We start from the raw sequence: 25,061 nt of genomic DNA, 5'->3' as shown, positions 1-25,061 counted from the left end.
CCCACATTCACGTCAGAGCATTCTGGGATTCTCATTGGTTGTAGGGTAAGTAATGTAAGGAAGCAACTCGCGGAACATGGCATTGACTGGTTGAAATGCTGATCTATGTAAATGTTTTGCTATTTCCCTCTCCCTGCGCATTATACAATTGGACGAATACTTTTAGACTGATTAAAATGACCATAAATGGTCATGTTTGAGCTTCGATGATTGGTTGAAAGACGTGTCAATCACTAATCTTTCTCAGTGTATTCCGCTGGTCTTTGTTTGGATGGATTGGTTCGCTTGCATCAGAACTAAACCCACAAAGGAATAAGGTCGGATATTCAACTTTTTATACAACAATGGGATTTCTCTGGTAGACATTTCACACGTGTTTACTACTGTCATTATTGTGTAAAGGCAGCAGCCATTATGTTCAACACAGTGGGTCGTGTTATGAGTAATAGGTTCGGTACTTCCATTGCCGTACAGTGGATGTGTTATCAGCAGCTTCTAGCATCTGTCGTCCGCCAACTGGCCATAGTTGTGGCTAGCTAGGTTAGATGCTGTTTTCTCTCACACAATTACAAGAAGAATATTCAATCCGAGCCTAAAGTCCTGCAGTGAGCGGGACCGAAAGGATCTGTCCACCCTGGACCTCTTCACGCCCCTGTTATTCTGGGACAGGAATGACCCGGACACCCTGGAACACATCAAACCATGCTGGTACTGGGACAAGAAGGACTTAGCCCACACCCCGTCCCAGTCCGACGGGCTGGACCCTGCTACTGATGCCCGGTACCGCAGAGAGGGGGCTCGCTACATCTTTGATGTGGGCACACGGCTCGGACTGTATCCTTATGTGGCAAATATAGTTAAAGTAGGAGAACCTAGCACCTACTAAATAGACAGATACGAGTTGTTTAAATCATACCATCAGCTGTATACTATTACTCAGTATTTCACATGCATTTCATTGGGTGGTTCAGGCCCGGCTCCAGGATGAAATGACTGAGGGGGCTGTTAACAAATCAGAGGGGGCCATTTTTTTTTCACAACAACGAAAAATACTGGCAATTTAATGAATTGACACACCGAGCTTTTTTCCTTCTCACTGCTCTACAATCTCTTTGCTTCTTTATTTTTATTCTGGATTTACCCCTCTCGTTCCGTTCTTTTCCTCTGATCTTTAATAATATATAGTAGATAGTTGATAGATAGATGGCTGCACTTTGGTTAACAGACTAACATTGATTTCCTCAATTTATAAATGGATAGGCTCTGTAATTATACCATAACCTTTTCTCCTCTATCCCTTAACTCGTCTTCCTATACAGATTTACTTACCTCTAGTTAAAGAAACATTAATCTGGTTGATTTTTTATTTCCAGGATTGAATGTTCAAATCAAGGCCTAAAACCTGGCATTTCATAAGAAAGTGACTAATATATAAACCAAATGTAATATTGGATCAAATACTACACCAAATGGACAGACACAGATTAAAAATAAAGTCCCCTGGTTTGTCTCTAGAGTCTAACTGCCATGAGAAAAAATCAAATCAATGTTCCAAAATCCGTCACTAGATGTCGCTCATTGTACCAATACGGTTGATATAATACATAACATTATTATTCTAGTAAAAGGGCTCGCTTTGGCAAAAACCTGATCCATACAGGCAGCCCTAAATAATAACAAGTAACCATCATGTGTGGTGCTATCTGTAGTTGTCGGTCTTATTTTTTGTTGATGTCATATTGTGTTCACAGTGCTGTGAAAATGAATTTCCCCCTGGGGACAAATCAATGTTCCAAAATCCGTCACTAGATATCGCTCATTGTACCAATACGGTTTATATAATACAGATTACCACAACAGTGCTGTGGAAATGAATTCCCCCCTGGGGACAATAAATCTAATCTAAACTAATTTAATATTAAATCCCACACTTAGCGATTGAGAACATACATTCGTAACTTACCTCGTTTAAAGCACTTTTGCTGTAATACTATGGATTTAGTTGACACTACTAGCCGAGTTTCTTTTGTCCAATATTTCGCGGGCAGGTACATTGAATTAGAAGTAGAAGAAGTAGAAGAAGAAGTTACAAGAACTAAAGAAAGTGAAGACATTTACATTTCTGGGAATATGGTTGGACGAGAGAGTCACATGGAGTACTCTCATTGATAAAGTAGTAGATGAATGTAAAAAGGTTTTAAATGTTATGAGGTGCTAAGTGGGGGGCTGATAAAGCTGCTTTGAGGAACGTATACACAGCCTTAATTAGATCAGTCATAGAATACGGACTAATAGTGTATGGTTCAGCTGCATACTCTTCTCTTCAAAAATTAGATAGAGTCCAGGCACAAGCACTAAGGATATGCTGTGGGGCAGTCAGATCTACACCAGTGTCGGCACTTCAGGTAGAAGTCGGAGAAATACCAATTTATTTTAGGAGAAAACAGTTCATTGTTCATTACTGGGCAAATCTACAGGGCCAGAAAGATGCTCACCCTACCAAACAAACTGTACAAACAAGTTGGGAAAGTAACAAAATTAAAAAAGAACGTTTTTGTGTTTGTGTTTCAGAAATATGTAAGGAATTCAAAGTTAAAGAATAGAATATTAGTCTGACAGTGTTGTTATCAGCTGTTCCACCATGGTTGCTACCTCAACCTATAGTAGATTTATCCTTATTGAAACGGTTACATTCAATGAAAAGTCAAATCAATGTGCAGGCTTACGTGAACAATATGGGCAGTTTATACAAATATTTACTGATGGATCCAAAAATCCAGAAAATGGTCAAACTAGTTGTGCATTTTATGTTCCTGAATTAAAGGTCAAAGTGGGAAAGCGTGCGAGTGATCACATTGCAGTATATACAGTAGAGATGATGGCTATCTCACTAGCACTTCAGTGGGTAGAGGAAACACAGCCAATGTGAGTGGTCATTTGCTCTGACTCCAGCGCAGCTCTGGAGAGTATAAACAACTTCTCTTCAGAATGTCGTCATGTTTAGGTTAGTTCATTTGGGAATTGTTGTTCAATTTGTGTGGGTTCCAGCGCATGTGGATATTAGAGGGAATGAAGCAGTGGATCAACTGGCAAAATGTGGTTTGAAAGCAAACCAGATTGATATAATTGTACCCATCAGTCGAGCAGAAGTCAAATCTGTTACAAAAGTTGTTATCAAGCAACAATGGCAAAAGTTATGGGACAGTAACATCAAAGGAAGACATTTATACCAGATACAAAGGGAAGTAGGAACGGGAAGCACTTGGGGGAGTAGTAGAAGAGAACCGAACATTAACAGCAGGATAACATTGGGTCACTCTGGATTAAATTCAACACTGCATCTGATTGGAAAACATCCAAATGGCAATTGTGATGGTTGCCAACAACCAGAGACAATACATCATGTATTTTTTAGCTGCCGGGATTATAACAGACAAAGACTCATTCTGAAAACTGCACTGGAACAACATAACATCAAGGACATGGATTTCAAGTCAATATACGAAAGTAAATCAAGAAATGAAGTAAACAAGCTGATCTTCAAGTTCCTAAAAAACACTGGTCTGAGGACGAGCATTTAATATAAACATTTAATAAATCAACAGTAGATGGCGATATATGCTCCAAGTGGAAGCGATTCGCCATTAAAGAAGAAGAAGTAGTAGAAGAAGAAATACGCTAACGCTACAAACAGGCACAACACTGTTACTCTGTTTTTACTGACATATAACATTTGATTTCACCTTGCTCTATTTTTTTTAATGCACGTTCAAAAATGGGAACATATTCGGGAGTTTCAACCGGGTACCAGCCACTGAAAATGGGGACGTTTTGGTCACCCACCCGACCGTGTTTACAGCTAAGCACACACGCTAACATTAAGACTACAAGCTCACTTGGGGTTGAGGCTTTTTTACACGTTGCTTGACTGCCTGCCCCAACATATCTGATCTAAACATAGTAACGTGTATTGGGGAAAATAATTATTTAAAGTTATTTAATAATTGTGACATTTATTGTACTTTTTTGATGGATGAATGATGCTCAAAGTGAGGGGGCAAAGAATACAACTGAGGGGGCAATGCCCCCTTTTGCCCCCTCGTGGCGCCGGGCCCGGGGTGGTTCTTGATACTGGCTTGCATTGTGCTTACAGTTTGTGGCTTTCAATACACACATTCTACGGCCCGTCCACACAGCGGCGTGCGTTGAAGCTTGCCGGTGGGCGTGTCTGAAACTCGACCAACAACCAATCACATTTTTGATTGGCTAGAGCTTATACTGGCATATGATTAGATTGGCTGACGCTTCTGCCGAGGCTTCAAAAGTTGAACATTGCTCAACTTTTGCAGCGAGCCACGCCAGCAAAGCTCCGCGTCGCTTCCCACAATGCAGTTCGGCAAAAAGTGACGTCACCCCATTCAAAGTGAATGGTGAAGCTTTCAACGCACGCCACTGTGTGGACAGGCGTTAGTCCTGCATTCAAAATGTTACTCAAGAAAAGTAGAAAAGTATTAGCATCAAAATATAGTGAAAGTTGCGACAGTAAAAGTAGTCATTGTGCAGATTGTTCCATTTCAGAATAATATATATGATATGTTTTATAATGATTGATCATGAAAGTGTTCTCAAAGCTGGTAAAGGTGCAGCTAGTTTGAATGACTTTGTATACTGCAGGGTAGGGCTGGGCGATATATCGATTAACTCGAGTGTGTAGTTCACGTCGACTTGTTAAAATGAAAATCGGTTTTCTCTTCAACTTCCGCCAACTTTTCCCTCTGGGCTCCCGTAGTTCGCCTCAGCCCTCCCCCCGCACAGTGCGCGCATTTACCAAATAGAGTGATACACATTACACAAACAACATGACAACGAGCAGGTAAGAACTTGTTCCAAAGAAAGGCACGGTGTCATCCGTTATTTGGAATTGGTTTGCGTTCGCGAGGTCAGATTTAGACCAGACAACACCCCGCTGCAAAGTATGTTTGAAGTCTGTTGCTAGCAAAGGCAGCAGTACGACACATTTACTGCAGCACCTCAAACAAAAGCATCCTGCTGAATGGGAGAAATGTTCCGCGCAGCGGAATGAAAAATACCGCGGCACTACAAGCACCTCACGCACAGCCGCCAAAATACAGTCTACCGTAACACAGACATTTTCAAACTGCATCCCATATAGTGCTGCGTACCGGTACGCCGAACCGGTACTGGACTTGTAAAAGGTTTCGGTTCAAGTCCGGTTAAAACCGGAACGTCGGGAACCGGTACTTGGACTCGCAAAAAAAACTAGCACTTACGTATATTCTGGTGTCTGTGGTTATTTAAACATTCCCTGATAAACGTTATTCAGCGTCAATAAATGAGTGCTAATCCCAGTGTGCTCAGTGTACAACATCACATGTCATTTCACCTTCGATTCACGGTTTGAAGACGTAGCATTTTACCACATGCTAATGCTAACCGGAAGTGAATAATATTCAGAATAAAAGTATTAAATTAATAGTGTCAACTTCCGGTTTTTTTCAGAATAAAACTGATTTAAATTAAATAGTGTATTTAATTCAAAATTACGCCATATCAACATTGATTTTAATTTCTAAAAGCATGTATGTACATCACTATGTATGTAGTATACACTGTATAATGTACACATGTAGAGTTGTAGATAATACATGGTGTACAGACAGTACAGTACACTCTGACTGTACAGTCAGTCACTACAGTGTAGCCTATACTGTATAGTAGGTGTGTAACAGTGTAATGCGTATAGTCTACTCTACACTACCTTTCAGCAACGTTTTAGGGATTTAGGCTCAGTCAGCTCAGGGACTGTTTGGTTACTTTAGTTTGGTAAATGAAATAAATGTTTGAACTTTGTAGTAGTTGCTGTCATAAGTCATTTGTAGACTAAGTGGCAAAAAGTGTTTTTTTTACATTTGTACTTTGTAGAGAAATGTAGACACAAGTTGGAAGGGAGCACAATAAACCTGATGAGTTCGAATTTGAGTTCATTTTTAATTGATAATTAGCTCACAATAAGTTCATTTTAGTTACTCACACAACTTGACACAAGCCATGGGTTCAGGTCCGGATTTATAAGTCCGGACCTGAACCTGAACCTCTGGACTTGAGTCCGGACCTGAACCTGAATGTGAGTCCTGTCCAGGTACGCAGCACTAATCCCATATGACAAGAATTCGGCCCGCTTGAAAGCCATTACAGATGCGGTCGGTATGTATATAGCAAAGGATATGGTGCCAATATATCCTCCTGGGACCCAGCCCATTGAAAATGTCCACTGTAGTGGACATTTTGTTAACATGCATCTCCTTTTACTCTTTTGAGCTACTCTATCAATCCCTGATGTGCTGTACAGAAGACATCCTGGTCTTTCCAGTGATATGTCATTGGTTAAAATTGGAACAATTACTTTCATCTGCATATGAATTGGGGGGGGGGGGAGAAAATCAATTTAAATCGGATTTCTTGTGAAAAAATCGGGGATTTCTTTTTTTTGGCCATATCGCCCAGCCCTACTGCAGGGTAGCTTGTGGATTTACTCCAGGTGGAACTAAAGTCTGATTTAACGCTTGATTATATTTCACATCATTCATCCACATCTGTGAAGTAACTAAAGGTATTACATACATGTAGTGGAGGAGAAGTACACCATGTACCTCTGAATTGTAGTGCAGTAGAAGAACCACATAGCAAAACATTTAAATTCTCAGGTAAAGTACAAGTATCTCAAAATTGTACTTAAGTACAGTACTTGAGTAAATGTACTCAGTTACTTTACACCACTGGTGTGGGGTTGGGGGCTCTGTTAAACACCTGTCCACATGTGAACCTCCCTTCTTCACTGACTGATGAATAACAACTGTTCAAATGTTGAAACTCCTCCGTCAGACTTCTTAACCTCTACGGTTACAGGCACTATGACACACTGGCTACTGGGATTGTTTACTTCCACCGCTTCTACATGTTCCACTCCTTCAAGCAGTTTCCTAGATATGTAAGTATGGAATTCCTGGTGGGTGTATGGTGAAATATCTCCATATTCATGTTATTAAGTCTTCCATAGCATCATTTGTACATGTGTTGTACAGCTTGGTTCCTAACCTGGTGCACGTGCCTGCAGGTGACGGGAGGATGCTGTCTTTTCCTGGCAGGCAAAGTGGAGGAAACTCCAAAGAAGTGCAAAGACATCATCAAGACCGCTCGCAGCCTGCTAAATGACATCCAGTTTGCACAGTTTGGAGATGATCCCAAGGTCTGTCCAAGTAAATGCTTTTATTAGCAGTCTTTTCTCTAAAAGTGCTGACAAATAACCTGCTATGAGTTTTATTCATTTTTCTGGGCTCTATTTTTCTCAAGCCTTTCAACTTAGAGGTGGACAGTATTTTGTTAGTCAAATTGGACAAATCTTAAATGAGTACATCCATCCATCAGTGTCTTAATGTCTTAGGCCCAATCCCAAACCACTCCCTCGACCCTACCCCTCCGTGACGGAGTGAACTCCGTCTGTAGCCACACTCGCAGCTCAACGAGGCTCCCTCCTGTCAGATGGAGGGAGTAAATACAGCAGCAAGCTTTGGGACAAACTCCCCTCTCTCCGGCAGAAACAGGAAGTGCCGTAACTGTATGTAACAACGGTTTCAAATCAGCATCTCTTAGACAAAAAATATAAATTAATAACTCAAATAAAACTCCAAACATCTTTCATTGTGTTTCAAAGCTCTTTTAGTTTTAAACCTGATGTTTATAAGCTTCTTAGTTTTTGAAACAGTCTGTAAATATACACAACTTTATAATAAAATGCACACATTTACCTTTTTCAAGACTAAACACAGGTACGATCCTAAGTTAAAACATATGAGGTTATCATGAGGTTGTTAACATGCAGTTTATCAGTGGATGTTTGCTGGAACTACTTGTAAACAGTACCTGACGGACACACACAGCGTTGAGACCGGTCAGGTAGAGACCGGTCTCAAGTCAGCACCGCTGCAGACTCGCTGTTTGAGGGCTTGATAGCCCACTCCCCCTCCACACCGCTCCACACTCGTTGGTTTGGAACAGCACTTAAAATAGCGGACCCTCCGCGCGAACGGAGGGGTAGTGTGTAGGGGGCGGTTTGGGATTGGGCCTGAGTGTCTTAATGTTACTGTCCATGGTGCTGGAAACATTTTGTTGGCGCAACTAGCTCATTTACACTAACTGTGTGCAGCCTTGGTCTATGTGGAATAAGGATACACGTACACAACAAAACATGACCAATTTATTTAAGTAACATTAAAACAAAAAGTCTTTTCTTGCATGAGGTTTCCTTCTTGGTTCTATTATTTGAGGATCATTTATAAACATTAATTAACGTGAGTTAATATAGTGAATCTATAATCTGTAATATGGTGTCAGATTCCAGCCAATAAAGTTAGATTATATTAGTCCCCTCTTTCTACCCCAATGTAAACAATGTTTGAAAAAAAAAAACGAAAAACAACCAAACAAATTTGAGCACAAGAGTGGATTTGTAAACCAGCAGTCTAAAGTTTAAATTGGACCTATCATGCTATATTTGAAACTTTGTCGAGAATGTGGCCGTGTAATAAGCGGGATAATGTGCACATTGCATAATGTGCCTTCATGCCGATCTAGATCCCTCCGCTTGGCATCGGGCTCCTGATCAGCCTGTCGGTGTTCTTTTCCCCATAATGACCGCGTCGCTGCACATTATCCCTTACATATGATTATATAGAGTCATTATTCATTTGTTTTAAAGCAGCAGGCGCAAACGCTTGCCTCGGGGAGGGAGAAAAAGAGCCACAGCGGAGAATAAACAGAAGGGCAACCATGGCAACCATGCAAGGGAAGTCTTCTTCGCTGCTTTTGTGGCACACTACAGCGCCACTTACAGGCGTGGCATATGTACTACAGCGTCTCCAGCGCTTTCCAGCAGCAATGGCCGGCCGTGGCCCAACCTCTCATTCCCCTGATAGGTGGAGAATTGACCAATAGCTGTAGCATCACCGTCCTGACGTCAGGACAGTGTTCAAATCTGGATCAGTCTGTATCAGATCCGTTGCAGCCCCGTTTTTAGAGATTTGGCTAAGGAGGAAAAGAGAGAGGGTTGTGTTTTCTGACACTTGGTGAGTTCCCTGGAACACCGGGGACACATATTCATGTATAAAAGACGTACAAAAGTGCATTTTGCATGATAGGTCCCCTTTAAAGTCCTTGGACATTTACATAAATAGTCAGTGGTCACGATGAAATCACAAAACGTCAAAGCGCTATAAACCTTATAAAACAGCTTGGTCAGCAGGTTTTATAATAGGCGCGTTCACACCGGAGTACTTTTCCCCGTACTTTTCCCGTTTAGTTCTGTTAGTACCCCTTATGTCGCATTCACACCAAAAAGAGTACTTAGTGCCGGGAACTTTTACCCCAATTTTAAGTGCCTGCTGAGGCTGAAAAAAAGTGCCCCAGTTCTGATTGGCTGGGCGAATTGCAAACCACGCCCCGTAAAACTCTGAAATGTTTTGTGAAGCCGCCATTTGATTATCCTTGCATTAGCATTATTAGCATTAGCATTCGCCCAGCGCACAATAGCAGAGAGACTAACTTATGGCAACACAAAAGAAAACATGGGAGCGGTGGAGATGAGGAGGTGTCGGCGTTCTGGCGATTTACTCGGAAGGCTTCAGTAGAAGCTGCTGGGAGTCCCAGCAGCTTCTACTGAAGCCAGTCCCCAACTCTGGGGAGTTCAAGTGGCAGTATACGCCGTGAAGTAGTTTGCGGCCTGACAGTAAACCCAAAGCAGAAGAAGAAGAAGTGACGTCAGCGGCTTCATTTGCGTAATCTTCCCTCAGGGAACTTATTCCGGTGTGAACGCGATCGGCTCTTAGTTCCATGGCGGGAACTAAGTGCTGGAAACTAAGTACGGCAAAGTACTTGGTGTGAACGCGGCTAATGAGTTTGATATTATTTGACTTGCAGTGCTTTGGGGAAACAGGCACCCCTATCTGCATTTCAAGCTTTCACACTACAGACCTGTTCTTCCTCATTCTACGTTTTGGCTGACAACCTGCAGAATGTAACTCTTCTTATCCTTTGAGTGCTGGATAGCTATTTCTTATAAAGTGTTTCACCATTTTCTTAAGGAAGAATCATTTTCTAACAGGAGGAGGTGATGGTGTTGGAGCGCATTCTGCTGCAGACCATCAAGTTCGACCTGCAGGTGGAGCACCCCTACCAGTTCCTGCTGCGCTATGCCAAGCAGCTGAAAGGTACCTATGTTTCCCTTTGCCTCTTTAGGTTTTTTTCACAAAGACTAAATAAAGACAAATATATTGAGAAGAGTTGTTGGACCAGAAATTGAAATGAGAACTTGACTGTAGTGTGTGGTTAGAAAAAAGTCAGTCATTGAGGAAGTGCCTGATGGGGTGTCCGGGAGGGCTGGGGGTTGTAAGAAGCTGATGTTAATAATTCCTGTGTTGTTCAGGGGACAAAAACAAGGTGCAGAAGCTGGTTCAGATGGCCTGGACCTTTGTGAACGACAGGTGAGCCCACAGACGGTGACTTAAGTGAATAAGGAATAATAGGTTGACAAAGGTAAAGATATTTGTTTCAATATTTATTATATAATTACTGTTTCAAGGGTATGGAAGCAGGCCAAAATGATTAACACAATTATGTTTAATCAATATTGAACTCACAATTATTTATCATGTTTATTCATTTATTTTAGCATCAGTGTTTTTTTGCATTTTAACATCTTAATAAAAGAGTGCTGTCACTTCCATGTTGTGCTATATTGTAATATACCATACTGTATATTGCAATATACAAACATCTATATTCTATAGACTACAATTTAAAGTTAAATGCATACATCTGGTGCAAGAACCAAAGTAGGAGGCCAGATAAACATAAAACACTTAATTTAACCAAAGCAATCTACAATACGTGCAGTTAACCATCAGGACACAAACTCATTCAATACATGACATGTCAGTGTTCTTCACCTGTAACACAACCTATAGTATTCTGTTTCTAATTTGTTTAATTAAAGGGGAAAAGCCCTAAAAGAAAGGTGCTCACACAAACAATGTTGTACTCTAGTAAACAATTTAAATATGAAAACAATGGTTCTATAGATTTGATGGTGATAGGTGAAAACACAGCAAAAAAGGAATTGCCATTAAAAATGGATTCATTCTGCAGCTGTGAAAAAGCCTCGATATTTAGCACATCTAAGGATCAGGTAGCATTGTAAGACACCTAACTTTGACCCTAACCTTTAATCGATCCTAACTAGCTACGCTCCTTTCTGATGACTTATTTTAAAAGAGGGGCCTCTTCTTCCTTCCTCCATCACATTATCATGCTCTGATTTAAGAGAGCGCATGTTTGTAAGATACAGTGCGGGGCCTCAGCCAATCAACGTGCTGCTCACAGCTCTACAATAAATTACAATTTTTAACCATTTTAATTGAAAGAAGAAATAGAAAATCAATATGTGACTGTCAATTATGTTATTATGGTGGCCCGCCATAAATCATTTTAATCAATACTAGGCAGTCATGAATACTCTTCATGCGGCCCCCAGCCTGTGCACCATGGTGGCCCTGCAGTGGGAGCCGCAGATCATCGCCGTGGCCGTTATGTATCTGGCTGGACGCCTCTCTAAGTTTGACGTCCAGGACTGGACCTCCAAGCAGTTGTCCCGGCGCTGGTGGGAGCAGTTTGTCCACGATGTGCCTGTTGAGGTGCTTGAAGGTGAAGAGAACTATCACACTATCCACAGTACATCAAACATATATATTAATAATCCGTTTTCCTCCACTGATCTCTCATGCTGTCCTCCATCACAAAGATATCTGCCACCAGATCCTGGACCTGTATTCTCAGGCCAAGCAGAACATTCCTGATGGAGGGATAGGGACAGCTGGAACCCCCCCCCAGCTTTCCCTCCTATCCCCCCCCTGCCCCACCGCAGGCCAAGAAGGCCTCCCCTCAGACCAGCCCCCGATTACCAAGACCAGCCCAGGTGAGTGGGTGTGTTACATCTCATTTTATGCCCAACATGTTTTTCTGACTCAGACTGAGACTGTACTTTTGTATTTTAGCCCTCGCCAAAAGATGATGGCAAGCCCAGCAGTGAGTACAAACCCAGACCTAACCCTGAGCTCCATCTATTTTCATTTTACATTGTTTTTCTTTATCGGCACCTTTTGTTTTCCAGAGCTGTCAAATCTAGAACCTCCCCCCCCCTCCTCCTCCAGTCTCCATAAACCCAGGTCAGTGTCTTCTGCTCTTATCCTCCTTTGACACCATTAGTTTTAAAACTGGAATCAATTGCATGAAATAAGAGGTTCACCACAGTATTAACATTTTGCAACCATATTCCTGTTTATTCTTCCTTAATTCAATTCAAAACCTTTATTTATCCAGGTGAAATCCCATTGAGATCAATGATCTCTTTTTCAAGGGAGACCTACTCTTGCATGGTAATAAAGGGGGTCATTTGTATTCTTGTGACAGTAAAACGGCTTCACCCTTCACCATGTGTCTTGTGAGGATGAGGAAATAGAGAGCTGCCTTTTTTAAGTAGCATTTAACTCGACTCAAAAGTAACAGCATTATTATTATTTTACCAATTACTATATAAGAAAACATTATTAGTTACAAGGGAAAGTTAATTATGTTGTAGTTATTATTATTATTTTTCATTTGTATTTTTAAAATTATTATTTGAAGAATCTTAACATACCTTAATGTGTTACTTATGTCACTTAGTTGTTTGTTTTTAAACTGCTGCTACTAATTTTAAAGGTGGGGTAGGTCATTTTGGAGAAACCAGCTTGAGTGCGCTAGAATTTGAAAATACACAACCGGAACAAATCTGCCACTTCCTCACAGAGCCCCTCCTCCAACACACACGAACGCGCACATGACCAATGAGGGCATGAGATACGTTTGTGCACAGATGGAAGGCTGACAGGCAGGTAGGCCATCCAGTTACTTTAGCCGGGCCGGCTAACATGATTGGTCGTGCTTTTTACAGCGCCACGGCTTCCACAGATGACATTTTTTTATGGATTTTTTGTCAAAGCACTTAAAGGTTCCATGTCATGGCCATTTCTACTGATCATTGTTCAGGTCTACTAAAATAGATTTATACTGTGCAATTTTCCAAACCCAATTGGTTTCTCATACAGCATCTCTGTAAAGTATGTGCATTCACCGGTATTCACTCTCTGTCCTAAACGGCTTGTTGGAGCTCCTGCCCCCCCCCCCCCCCGTGAGCCCAGTGCTCTGATTGGTCTCTGACTGGAGGCTCGTCTGTCTGCTGATCAGACAGGCTTCCGTGTCTGCGATACACAGAGAACAAGCGAAACTCATCCTGAGCACACACAAACACTCACAGTATTGAGTAAGAAAGAGGTTTATAACGCTGTGAGCATGGGTCTGCGTAGAGCATTTCTCCGCGATCCCAACGTAGTAGTCCGAAAAACGTTGACCCATTTAAACAGTCGTGGTAGATACCTTGTTTGTTTTAAACATCATAAATACACAAACAACAATGAATACTGTTGGAGATTTAAAGGGATATCTGATCCGCTTTTCAAATCTCCGCGCGTTCCTATGAAGCTGGTTATAATACAGGAAGGAATCCATATCTACAAAGTAACCGTTAACAATAATCTACTTTAATGGCAATATGACAATGCAATACAATCATTACAATACAACATGATATATTACAGTTATATTGTAATGCTTAAGGAGTAATGCCGGCTTACTCCTGCCCTGGTCCGCATACTGCAGAGCTACTTTCACCCGAGGGCAGCATGTGAAGAAGAGGCCGAACGCCAGGGATCCACCGGATATATACCAGAGTAAGAAGGAGGGGTTTGGTGTTAGGTCAGCTGGTCATCTTTTCAGGTCATCTCATTGGGAGACGCAACGCAGCAGGAAACGCAGCAGGAAACCAAACAAGCTCACTTTCCAACAAAAGGTCTCAAGGCCTGCATACCTACACCTCCCCCACAGAGCAATAAAACCCTGTTTACTCCAACCAGCCCAGAATGTTTATAGCCATTTGTAGTCCTTACATTTATGAAAGGATAAAACAGAGAAATCAATATAAAACACAAACACAGGTATTGTTTGAACAGTATTCACTTAACTGCTACTGTTGATAAGCACCAGAGAAACCCAAGAGACCTCTCTTAATAGCACAACCACTGTAGCTCGTTCTAAGTTGAATGCAAATCAGGACATGCTCTCACCTTCCCCCATCTTCCTTTGTCCTCAAAAACACATGTCAACAGGCCCCAAATGCAGCTCACAGTTTTACCCAAATTATTCTCATTTTAAGCTTATCCATAGTTTGCTAACATGAATAAATACAAATATAACTCTACAAATCCCCCTTTTTATCTCCTTCTCCAGAGATAAACTTAGACAAGGCATTTTGAAATATACCCACTGTCATTATTTTCTACTGTGTCCGTAAATCCATCCGAAGCTGGTATTTAGAGCACTTGAAACCTTCATGGAGACCGAACACCACTTTCCATGGCAGTGAAGGAACCATGAGGGGGTAGCTGAGTGCTAGAATCATCAGCCCCCCCCCCCGAGGAATAGCCCACAAGGACAGCTAATAGGGAGGGGGAGATGCAGCTTGCCCTTCACGGGTAGAACTGATCAGAGCAAAGTAGACTCCTCTGCTGCGCCGTCCCGGCTTGCCGTGTCTTTGTCTCCCAATCCGCTGACAGCAGCTTCTGGGCTGCCTGCTAGAGAGATGTCTTCCTCCTCCTCGTCCTCCGGCCCGCTGATGGCGGCTTCCGGGTCGATGCTGTAGAGATGTCTCCAGGGTCCTCCTTCTCCGGCCCGCTGATGATGCCTCCCGGGTCGTCTGCTGTAAGGATGTCTCCAGGGTCCTGCTCCTCCAGTCTGCTGCTTCCGAGTAGTCCACGTCTGCCCGGGCCACGTCCGTCCTGATGTCGTCCCCTGGTCCTAGTAGGTGGTTTCCCCGCCGCACACTGGCTCCCGTGGTACGAGCTGTCCCCCTTTTCTCCCAGGCAGACGGCATAAGAGGTCCGCTGGGTCACTCGGTCGGGGTCGGAGAGCCTGGGGTTGAGCCACTTTGTCCTCGTGCTTCTCGGGTCCCCCTTTTGGCGCCAGTGACCTGTGTGGAGAAATCTGATACAACTCCCTCAAGCCTACGCTCAGCTGTTTTGACCCACTTGGAGCCTCTTGGTGGGGTGTCTTGAAACAACAGCCGTCTGTGAACAGGTTTTCCAAATTAATTGTAGACCTCCTATCTGCCAGTGCAGCTTCAGAATCTTAATACTTGGATTGTGCCAACTAAATAAGAACCCCAACATCTTTAGGTAAACTAAATAACATATTTCAATAGCTCTGAATTTCTGACAAGCATCTGTGTTTATCTTTAAATGAAATCCTATTTAAAATCCAAATATAATATGAACTGCTAATGTTTCTGGTAAAGAAACACACTAATGTTATGGATTCAAAAACAACCAAAATCACGATGCTAACAAAGTGAATGATTTCCTGGTGATTCTGCTTTTACCTGTCAGTGCAAATGTCTTTCTATTATAAATTTAGATGAAATGTATATCCCTATAATGACCTAAACAATAAAGTCTATGGCTTTTACTCCTCTACCAGGCTAGTTACATGATGTTGTCTAAATTAAATTCTGTCTCAATACACTACTATGTTTTAGCTTTAACTGTAATATGTTCTTTCTACATTTCAAACCTCAGTTACTCTAATGTCTGTTAAAATATTACAAAATTGTTTAAATGTAAATTGTGAATTTTACAGCCATGTTGACATTTATACATTATACTCACTCCCCCCTTTTACACATGAAATAATGTGTAACAAAAGCCTGTAATGGGAGGGGAACAAAAACTGTCAGGTAATTGGTTAGGGACATAACGAACATTATTATCATTATTTCCACAGTGAACACTTCAGTGAAAAGAAGTGTTCCTCTCCGTCCTTCAGGCCTAAAAGAAACAGAATCTTCAGCTTTTACATTTGCAAACCGCCAACTCATGTGAGAGGAAAATATCACATGTGCGGTTTCCCCTTTTTGTGGAATTTTTAGGAAACCTCTCGTTTCCCTTGGAGCTCCAAAATAATATGTTAGTCCAAAAACATGCTTGGTTAGTTATTGTTTTAGAATCATGCAGTTACACTGATCACATGCCGGCATACATTCACACTCACACTGTCTGGTTGTCATGTCAAGTTTGGTCAGGTTCACCCCAGAGTCAGTCATCCACAGTGCCTTGTCAAGTTACACTGTCGGTCAGGGTCAAAGGTCAGTTGGTCTCCGTCTTTTTTGGCCATGTGTCGTGCTCTGCAGAGACTTTGACATTTCAGCATAGGCCAGTATCCTTTGTCTACAAAAATATGTCACGATTTCAACTATAATTTTCAAGATGATTCTCACTTGTCATTGGGACTTCCGCCTCCCACTTTTCCTGAAACTTGGTACAAAACTCACTTCCTTCGAGTACCACTACTAATTAAAATGTCTAATGATCTATTTCAGAAACTTTTGTACAATAACTATTATCTTGAGTCAAAACATTACTAGGATCTGTGTCGCTCTGCATTTCATAGCTCATTATAATTCTGGTCTACTTAAAAAACGATGTTAAACTCTTTAGCAGTGTGTGGAACCTTGGGTGTCCGAACATGCAACAATTACTCCCTCCTTTATCAAGGATTTAAAACCGAAGTCTGGTAATAACTATGCCACAATGGTGAAATCAACACTTTAGATTGGAATTTAATATGTGGCTTGGCACTAGCCATTAATACAAACAAAGATTTGTCCTATAGAGTGGTTCCTAAAACTATCCTTTTAATGGTGATCAATATTGTAACCAATGAGACCGCTACTTTATTCACACGTGAATAAAAATGTCTTAAAGAATGAATTGTTAACATGATGAAAATATTGAAGAATATGGTTCTACTCTGTCAGTGTGTTTTAGGATGATTATCATTTTACTTTAATAGTTTCCTCTTTACTGCTATTTTTAATTTACCAAATGATTAATAAATCTTTCTGTCTTTACGTATTTATGAAGTTAATTCAAGTTATTTAAATGTGCGTTTCGTGAATAAGTGTGTTTATGTGTAACTCACTCATTCCCGTTCTCCTTTTCTCCTCCCCTGGTTTTCTCAAGCCGTGACCCCGGCCTCCTCACTTCTAATCGACCATGCCAACTCCTCTGATTCTGTCTTCTCTTCAGTCCATCAGCTGTTGAATCCATCCGCTGTAACTTTTGTAGGCAGCCATTGGCCCAGTCACATCTGCAGCCCCATCATGCCACTGTTGTTGCACTCCTCCTTTACAGTCTCTCTGCTGTTTTTATGGAGGGCGGATTCTGCTCTCATGTCTATTGTGCCAAATCTCGCGGCGCAGTTTGGAACTTCATGTCCTGTTTGAGGGACCGATGAGAGTTTGCCTCTTTGTCAGCATGCTGGTTTGGTTCTGGATGCCACAGGTGGAGATAGTTCTGGCTGCAGTCTTGATGTAGTCTTGTTGTTGTTGTTGGTTCAGCTCTGGTTCTCTGTCTGTACGATGGAGAAGGAGGAGTCTCCTGTTGGGTTAGGTCTTTTATCTGCTTGGAGGGTCGGGATCAAAGCCTTTCTAACTCAGAGGGGGAGTCCAGGTCCCGGTACACATTACCTATAAGAAGTCTAGCCCACTGATGTTAAATAAATCCAACCCTTTCCACTCTGTCTCTTTCTAATCATACTATCTGTCTTAGTTGTTAAATGCCATGTAATCAACATAATTAATGTCTACTTATGATATTACAAAAACTCACTCCAAAAATTGTTTCATCCATTGCTACATATTTACCCAACACAACTCTGAAATACTTACATGTTTCCAGCATCACATATTCCACACACTATGAAAGAACATCTCCATATCTTCTCTCATTTTACATCCCACTGTTACTTCGAACAATAGTAAACCTGCAGAGCACACCAATCGGATCACAGTAATGAAATTTGAATCAAGTGTAGGCCTATGTCTTCTTTCTGAACATTTATTTATATTGTCTAAATTTGCAAACAGTTCGAGTGTAAAATGTGTTTTGCACAATGTATTTACACTCTACAGATTCTTGAGTTTACTCATCTCCTGGTGCTGTCGTTGTAAAAAATGTTCAATCCCTTATTGTTTTGTACCAGTTTACCAAAATCAGTTATAATATACTGGGAACGTGCTTCCCGTCTTCAATACCGGCCAGCAATGTAATGATTAAACTCTAAGCTCGCATAAGTTTCAAGGGTGTGATACCCCCTTTCAGCCACTAGATGGCAGCAGCAGAAGTTTCAAGGGTGTGATACCCCCTTTCAGCCACTAGATGGCAGCAGCAGAAGTTTCCAGACAAAGGGAAACGCTCTACCTTGGTTTAATATATAACAGACCTCTGGCTTTAAGCTTTTAGCATTGGTCTGTTATTTAAACCCCAGTTTTAAACGGCGACTCGATCTGATTTATCGAGTTTCCAGGTTTTGTCGTGCAGGAATCAAACCTCGCATAACAAACTGCACCATCTCTACGCCACTCAGGAATAATCTACCTGCAGATCCGCGCCAAACTGCTCTATTTTACGTCACGCAGGACTTTCGTCTACCTGTCGATCAACGTTTACGTTTTGTATATAACTTTCCTAACATAGTAAAATATGCATTGTATATTCCATTTAAACTATAAAAACACTGTGAAACGCCTACAGACAATCCTAAAGTTTTAGCGTATCCAATTACAGACAGGCGACTTTCATCGTCTGCTTACCTTATTTGCAAAGTTGCAGAGTCCTGCTGATTGTCTGAGATGTTTGAAAGCGTCTGAATTCTTCCTCAGCTTCGTTATAGACGTCGGGTCACCATTTTGTTGGAGATTTAAAGGGATATCTGATCCGCTTTTCAAATCTCCGCGCGTTCCTATGAAGCTGGTTATAATACAGGAAGGAATCCATATCTACAAAGTAACCGTTAACAATAATCTACTTTAATGGCAATATGACAATGCAATACAATCATTACAATACAACATGATATATTACAGTTATATTGTAATGCTTAAGGAGTAATGCCGGCTTACTCCTGCCCTAGTCCGCATACTGCAGAGCTACTTTCACCCGAGGGCAGCATGTGAAGAAGAGGCCGAACGCCAGGGATCCACCGGATATATACCAGAGTAAGAAGGAGGGGTTTGGTGTTAGGTCAGCTGGTCATCTTTTCAGGTCATCTCATTGGGAGACGCAACGCAGCAGGAAACGCAGCAGGAAACCAAACAGGCTCACTTTCCAACAAAAGGTCTCAAGGCCTGCATACCTACACCTCCCCCACAGAGCAATAAAACCCTGTTTACTCCAACCAGCCCAGAATGTTTATAGCCATTTGTAGTCCTTACATTTATGAAAGGATAAAACAGAGAAATCAATATAAAACACAAACACAGGTATTGTTTGAACAGTATTCACTTAACTGCTACTGTTGATAAGCACCAGAGAACCCAAGAGACCTCTCTTAATAGCACAACCACTGTAGCTCGTTCTAAGTTGAATGCAAATCAGGACATGCTCTCACCTTCCCCCATCTTCCTTTGTCCTCAAAAAACACATGTCAACAGGCCCCAAATGCAGCTCACAGTTTTACCCAAATTATTCTCATTTTAAGCTTATCCATAGTTTGCTAACATGAATAAATACAAATATAACTCTACAATACTTACAGGTTGTGTACCTGAATCTCCCGCTGGTCCGAACAAAGTAGGAACAGCATCGCTCTTCAGTGCCCTACGCTGTGCATATCCGGCATGAATCCTGAAAGGTTTGGGAAGCTTTGTTCCGTGAAAGGCTGGCAGAGGGTGCGGCCATAGCTCTGGGCGTGGCTACTGGGTATCTCTACGTAGTGATACCCAGGAAGTAAATGAGAAATCTCCAACGAGGTGTTTTGGGGAGGTATTTTCTGTGTTAGATTTGTACTCGCTACATGGTGTACTTTGAGGGTTTTTGACTCTGCAGACCGTTACATGCATAAAAAGCTACATAACACACAAGGGGACGGGTAATAACCGGAAAAGCATGACATGGGACCTTTAAGATATTCATTGCTATCAGGATGTTAAGAGCATTTCATGGAATATAACAAAAAGTGTATCTTGACTCGAGCCGGTTTCTCTAACTTACCTACCCCACCTTTAAGCCATGGTTGTGTACTTATTTGTCTTAATTTTGTAATTTCGATACTGTGATTTTCTTCTCTATATTTAACAAGTTAGCTTACTTTTTGTATTGCTTGCCTTTCTTACTGCTCTGCCACTCTTGCTGTAACGCTGTACATTTTCCCGGTGTGGATTAATTAAGGGATTTTGATTCTGATAATAACTGAAGTTGTATCTTGTTATTTGTGATTCCGCTCCGTCTCCTCTCTGGTTGTTTTTCCACAGCCACCCTGTATTACTTTACTAATTTGGTTCCTCCCTTTTTGTCTTGCATTGTGCTAACAAAGGTCATTCCTCCACGCGTTGTACAAACCTTTTTGATGTATTGACATTCACTTCATCTCTTTTCTCTTTTACAGACCATAAACCCCCTTCCTCCTATCCACCAGCCTCAGATCTCTCATCCAGACCACCCCCCCCACCTTTACCCCATTGCCCACCACCACATCATCCTCCTCCCATGGACCTCCCCACCTCCAGCTCCCTGCTGTCCAGTGAAGGCTATCAGAAGCTCCAGTCCATGATGAGGACAGAGGCCTCCTGTTACACCACTGCCCCCCCGGCCTGTGGTCCACCACTGGGCTTCCACCACTTCCCCCCTGGCACCACCCCCTTCCACACCCCCCCACTCTCAGCCTATAGCTACCTGCTGGCTCCTCCTCCCTCAGTCATTGGGATGGCACCTATTTTAAATAGTGGGTACCCCCCCCCACCAACAACTGCTGGACACAATCAGCTGCCTCCTGGGATGCCCCCAGTCAGTGGGCTGAGTCGGGGTACCTGGATGAGATGAGGATCACTAAAATCCCTGTAAAGGCAGCTTTAGTGATATGAATGCTCTGTGTTAAACAAGACATGGAGGATTGTAAAATACATGTGTTGCTTTAGCTCTCTTTTTTGAACATTATGTCATTACATTCTGTCATGTTTTAATGTAGACAGTTTACACATCTGTTTTATCTTCTAAAATGTCTATAATCGCCTGGTGTCCTATTGACATATTTTGGATGTTCAATAGCACAAGACTTTCACTGTTATCTTTCCATACGCCTAATTAAGAGAACGCAGTACTGTAACAACAGCTTTCCCCCTATGTTCTGTCTGTAAACGGCTTTGCATTTAACAACTGCCAATTCAATTCAAACAGATTAGTTTCCTTTGTCAAATATCTTTCTACTGGTATATGATGAAAAGGAAACTCTGGAAAAGATAATTTTTGTAAGGATGTAATGTTGTGAATACATAGGCACACTTTTTCGAAAATGCTTCTATTTAAACTTGTTTTTTGTTCATAATAAAAACCTGAAAAACCAGTAGCTGAAGATACAATATTTTTTTTAAAAATCCTGTTAATGTAGTAGATATATATGATGTAGTCTCTATAGGTCAGTTATATATAGGGATGGGTATCGTTTGAAATTTATCGATTCCGGTTCTGCTTATGGATTCCAGTTCTTATCGATTCCCCGTTTAAATTGTAAAAGAAAGAGGTCAAACGTTTAGATAACAAAAATATCTTTATTCTTTTAAGCTTTAACTGACATTTTTACAAATAAAAAAAAATACATCCAATACAAATGTATTGCATAATAGCTGTGCTTTATTTTAACTGAGCTATGCCTGTGGCAAGCAATTAGCAGGCATTACACTGTGCCTTGTCTTTTTCTTTTTTAGTGTAGTGGAGCCTCACTTCAGAGCGTTTACCGCGACCCATCTTTGGTGTTATGAAGTGACTGAGCTCGTGAACTGTCTACGGGAGGGCGGGGGAGCCTCGCTGCAGGGGCGGGGCAACTGTGGACCTCTGTCGCTGATGCCGTTTAAAAAAATTAAGGGTGGTGCCGGCGTCAGCGTATCGAGCCGGCTGTCAACGGCCCGCTGACGACCGGCCGTTCTGTGATTCTCTGAACCCAGGGCTCGCTACAATACTGTATACACAAACTATACAAAAACGCCTTTACGCTTTGGAGCTTGTTTATCCATCTGTAAGCAACTGCCAGCTAGGTCTCTCAGTCACTCACTCCTGATCGTACACTGCACAGTGACAGCTGCTACGGGCCTGATGTGTGAAAGTGAAACTATCTGATAGATAGAACATAGGTAGCCTATCAAAACGGCCCAGCCCATGGGGTGTGGGCCACACCCCTCCAGGGAGTGTGGAGTAACACTTACAAATGTGGGCCAGTAGGATTTAGGCAAAGAAAAAAAAAAAACATTTTTTTTTTTGGCCCTCCGGCCCACGCACAGCACCGGCCCACCGGGAAAACTCCCGGTATTCCCAATGGCCAGTCCGCCCCTGCTCCATCCCATATACCTCCTTTAATTTGAGTTTCCATTGTGCCAGTGTAGGTGGTTGTGGCTTCCTCCAGTTCAATGTGACAATTTTCCTAGCAGTCATCAGGAGTAGATGCAACAGGTAGCCTACTTCTGGTTTCTATTACATACATCCTCTGCAACCAGATCAAGTATTTAAAGTGACTAGGGTTGAGCGGTAGATCAATTCCCATAATTCTGTCTATCTCCTCCTTTACCCCATGCCAGAAAGAGACCATCTTTGGGCAGTCCCAGAGAGAGGGGTCTGCCTTCAGACCTTCACTCTCAGGACAGTTCCGGTGCAGACCTCCACTCAGGACACCTCCACTCTCAGGACAGGAAGTGCACGCTAAGAATTCCAAAATAAAATCACCACTATCAGTACAGTGCCACTTTCCAAACAAGAAATGCACGCAAATACAAAATAAAATCGGATCGTGACGGATCGTGACACTTATTATATACATATGTATATATATATAGATATATACGGACACCTTGTATTGTTGTTACTATCAGTACAGCCGCAGCGCCACTTTCCGAACAGGAAATGCACGCAAATACAAAATAAAATCCTACTGACACTTATTATCTATATATATATATATATATAATTTATATATATTAGGGGTGTAACGGTTCACAGAAGTCACGGTTCGGTTCGTACCTCGGTTTGGGGGTCACGGTTCGGTACGGTTCGGTACAACAAGAAAAAGCAAAAAAAAAGTCCCAAATGCATAATTCCAGGTTTGTTGTTATTTATGTTTGAACAGTAGTGCAAGTTTCAGTTGTTTTTTTTAAATAACTCTTTTTTGAATAATTAACTGTATTAAACAGTTAAAAACAAACCTTACACAGTACACTCAGATGGCCATATTATCTATAATGGCTGATGTCAAACAAAAAGGTTTCATCAAGCTGTAAAGCTAAAAATAATGTCTTGAAAATATGACATCATAAATAATAAGAAAGTGTTTCAAGAGTGCAAAGTCGTTGAAAAACATATGCCAAAAGCTTCCGTTATTTATTTTTGGTCTCATGGCGGGGATCAGCTGTTGAACTGCTGCTGTCACTGTAGAACAACGGCGACACACCGTCCTCGTCCGATCCACCACTCGCACACTTCATCCTTATTGTAGTCCACAGGGAACCCGAAATGTTCCCACACAGCTGATTTAAAAGAAGCAGGTGGGTTCTAGCTCCTGTGTGTTTTCTGAAATCGCCATACTAACTTTTCTTCTTCTTGTATTTTGTTCGTTTTGTTGTTGTGTTTCTTCTTGTTCTTCATTTGTTGTTTAAGGGCGGCTGGCAAACAGCTTTTAGGCGCAATACCGCCCCCTGGACTATAAATAGTGTAGTGGATACTGCCCTGAATGATGCTTTTTTCCCACTCGTAAAAAAAATGCGTATTCGTCGTGTGACTGTGTGTGCCGAACCGTGACGTCCGAACCGTGACGGTACGGGACGAATACGGATACCGTTACACCCCTAATATATATATATATAAATACATCTTGTATTTTAGTTACACCCGCTAGACAACAGTGGAAGGTTCGAGAAACAACCGTGTTTGCCGGGTGCACCGCGGCGGAGGTTCCAGCTGGGAACCTCCACCCCGCTGCGGGACCCCTGGACGGTGCGTCTTGATCACGCTTCATATCGGCCGGCCCGGGAAGGAAGAGACACGCAGAGTGGGGGAAGTCCCCCACCCCAACGCAGCACACCCTCCCGTTCATCAGAGTCGAACCCGCAGTTCGGAGGACCCGACCGCCAGAGCACCGGCACTAGGCCGGGCCGGCGTGGAGGCCCTCCGACAGTGGGTCGCGTTTGCCTTTCGACCAGTGAGAGGAGAGGAGAAATATGCAACAAAAATTGTCAAAATCCGTTAATATATGGATGAGTGGGGGGGGGCTAGACACAGGCCATGGGGGGACACCCGAGACCAGGCAATGTCCCCGGTAGAAACCGGGTGAAATAGCCAAAGAAATAATAAAACCGGGGAAAAGTGAAAAAAAGTGTCCGAAAATAGGCACTCGTGAGGCGGGCAGAGTCCCCTGTCAACTCCCGTTACATTCCTCCATGGTGTTATTTGAGCGGGGGGGTCAAAAGGGCTTGACCAAGGCCGACCCAAAGTGCACGGTGGGCGGACTCATCACCTCCGTGATGAGTCTCCAATAGCCGCTTTCACACCGCAGGACTTGCCGTACTTTAGTGCCGGCACTAAAGTACCACAGCACTGAATCCGCCAGGGGGCTAGTGCCAATCGCATTCACACCGCAGTACTTTCCCTGAGGCAAGATTACGCTGACGTCACTTCGTCTTCTTCTTCTCTGGGTTTACTGGCAGGCCACAAAACCACTTCACGGCGAGTACAAAAAAAAACGAGAGAAGAAGAACTACACGGGGGAGGGGGTATAAAGCCCACCCGCTGTATGAGGCGTTTGTT

General features: G+C 42.3%; 1 protein-coding gene across 1 annotated transcript; it reads left to right on the top strand.

Moving 5' to 3' along the window:
• The first annotated feature begins 414 nt into the window (after nt 1-414).
• LOC117533106 (cyclin-K-like) lies at nt 415-21,618 on the top strand. The gene is made up of 9 exons (XM_034196742.1): nt 415-426; nt 527-834; nt 6,928-7,009; nt 7,136-7,267; nt 10,178-10,283; nt 10,499-10,556; nt 11,606-11,775; nt 11,873-12,046; nt 20,665-21,618. The coding sequence occupies exons 1-9, from the start codon at nt 415-417 to the stop codon at nt 21,096-21,098; spliced, it is 1,476 nt and encodes a 491-aa protein (XP_034052633.1). The 3' UTR covers nt 21,099-21,618.
• The last annotated feature ends 3,443 nt before the right edge of the window (nt 21,619-25,061 follow it).

This window comes from Gymnodraco acuticeps, unplaced genomic scaffold (assembly GCF_902827175.1).
Source record: "Gymnodraco acuticeps unplaced genomic scaffold, fGymAcu1.1, whole genome shotgun sequence".
NCBI lineage: Eukaryota > Metazoa > Chordata > Actinopteri > Perciformes > Bathydraconidae > Gymnodraco > Gymnodraco acuticeps.
This window is presented reverse-complemented; position numbering and strand designations above follow the sequence as displayed.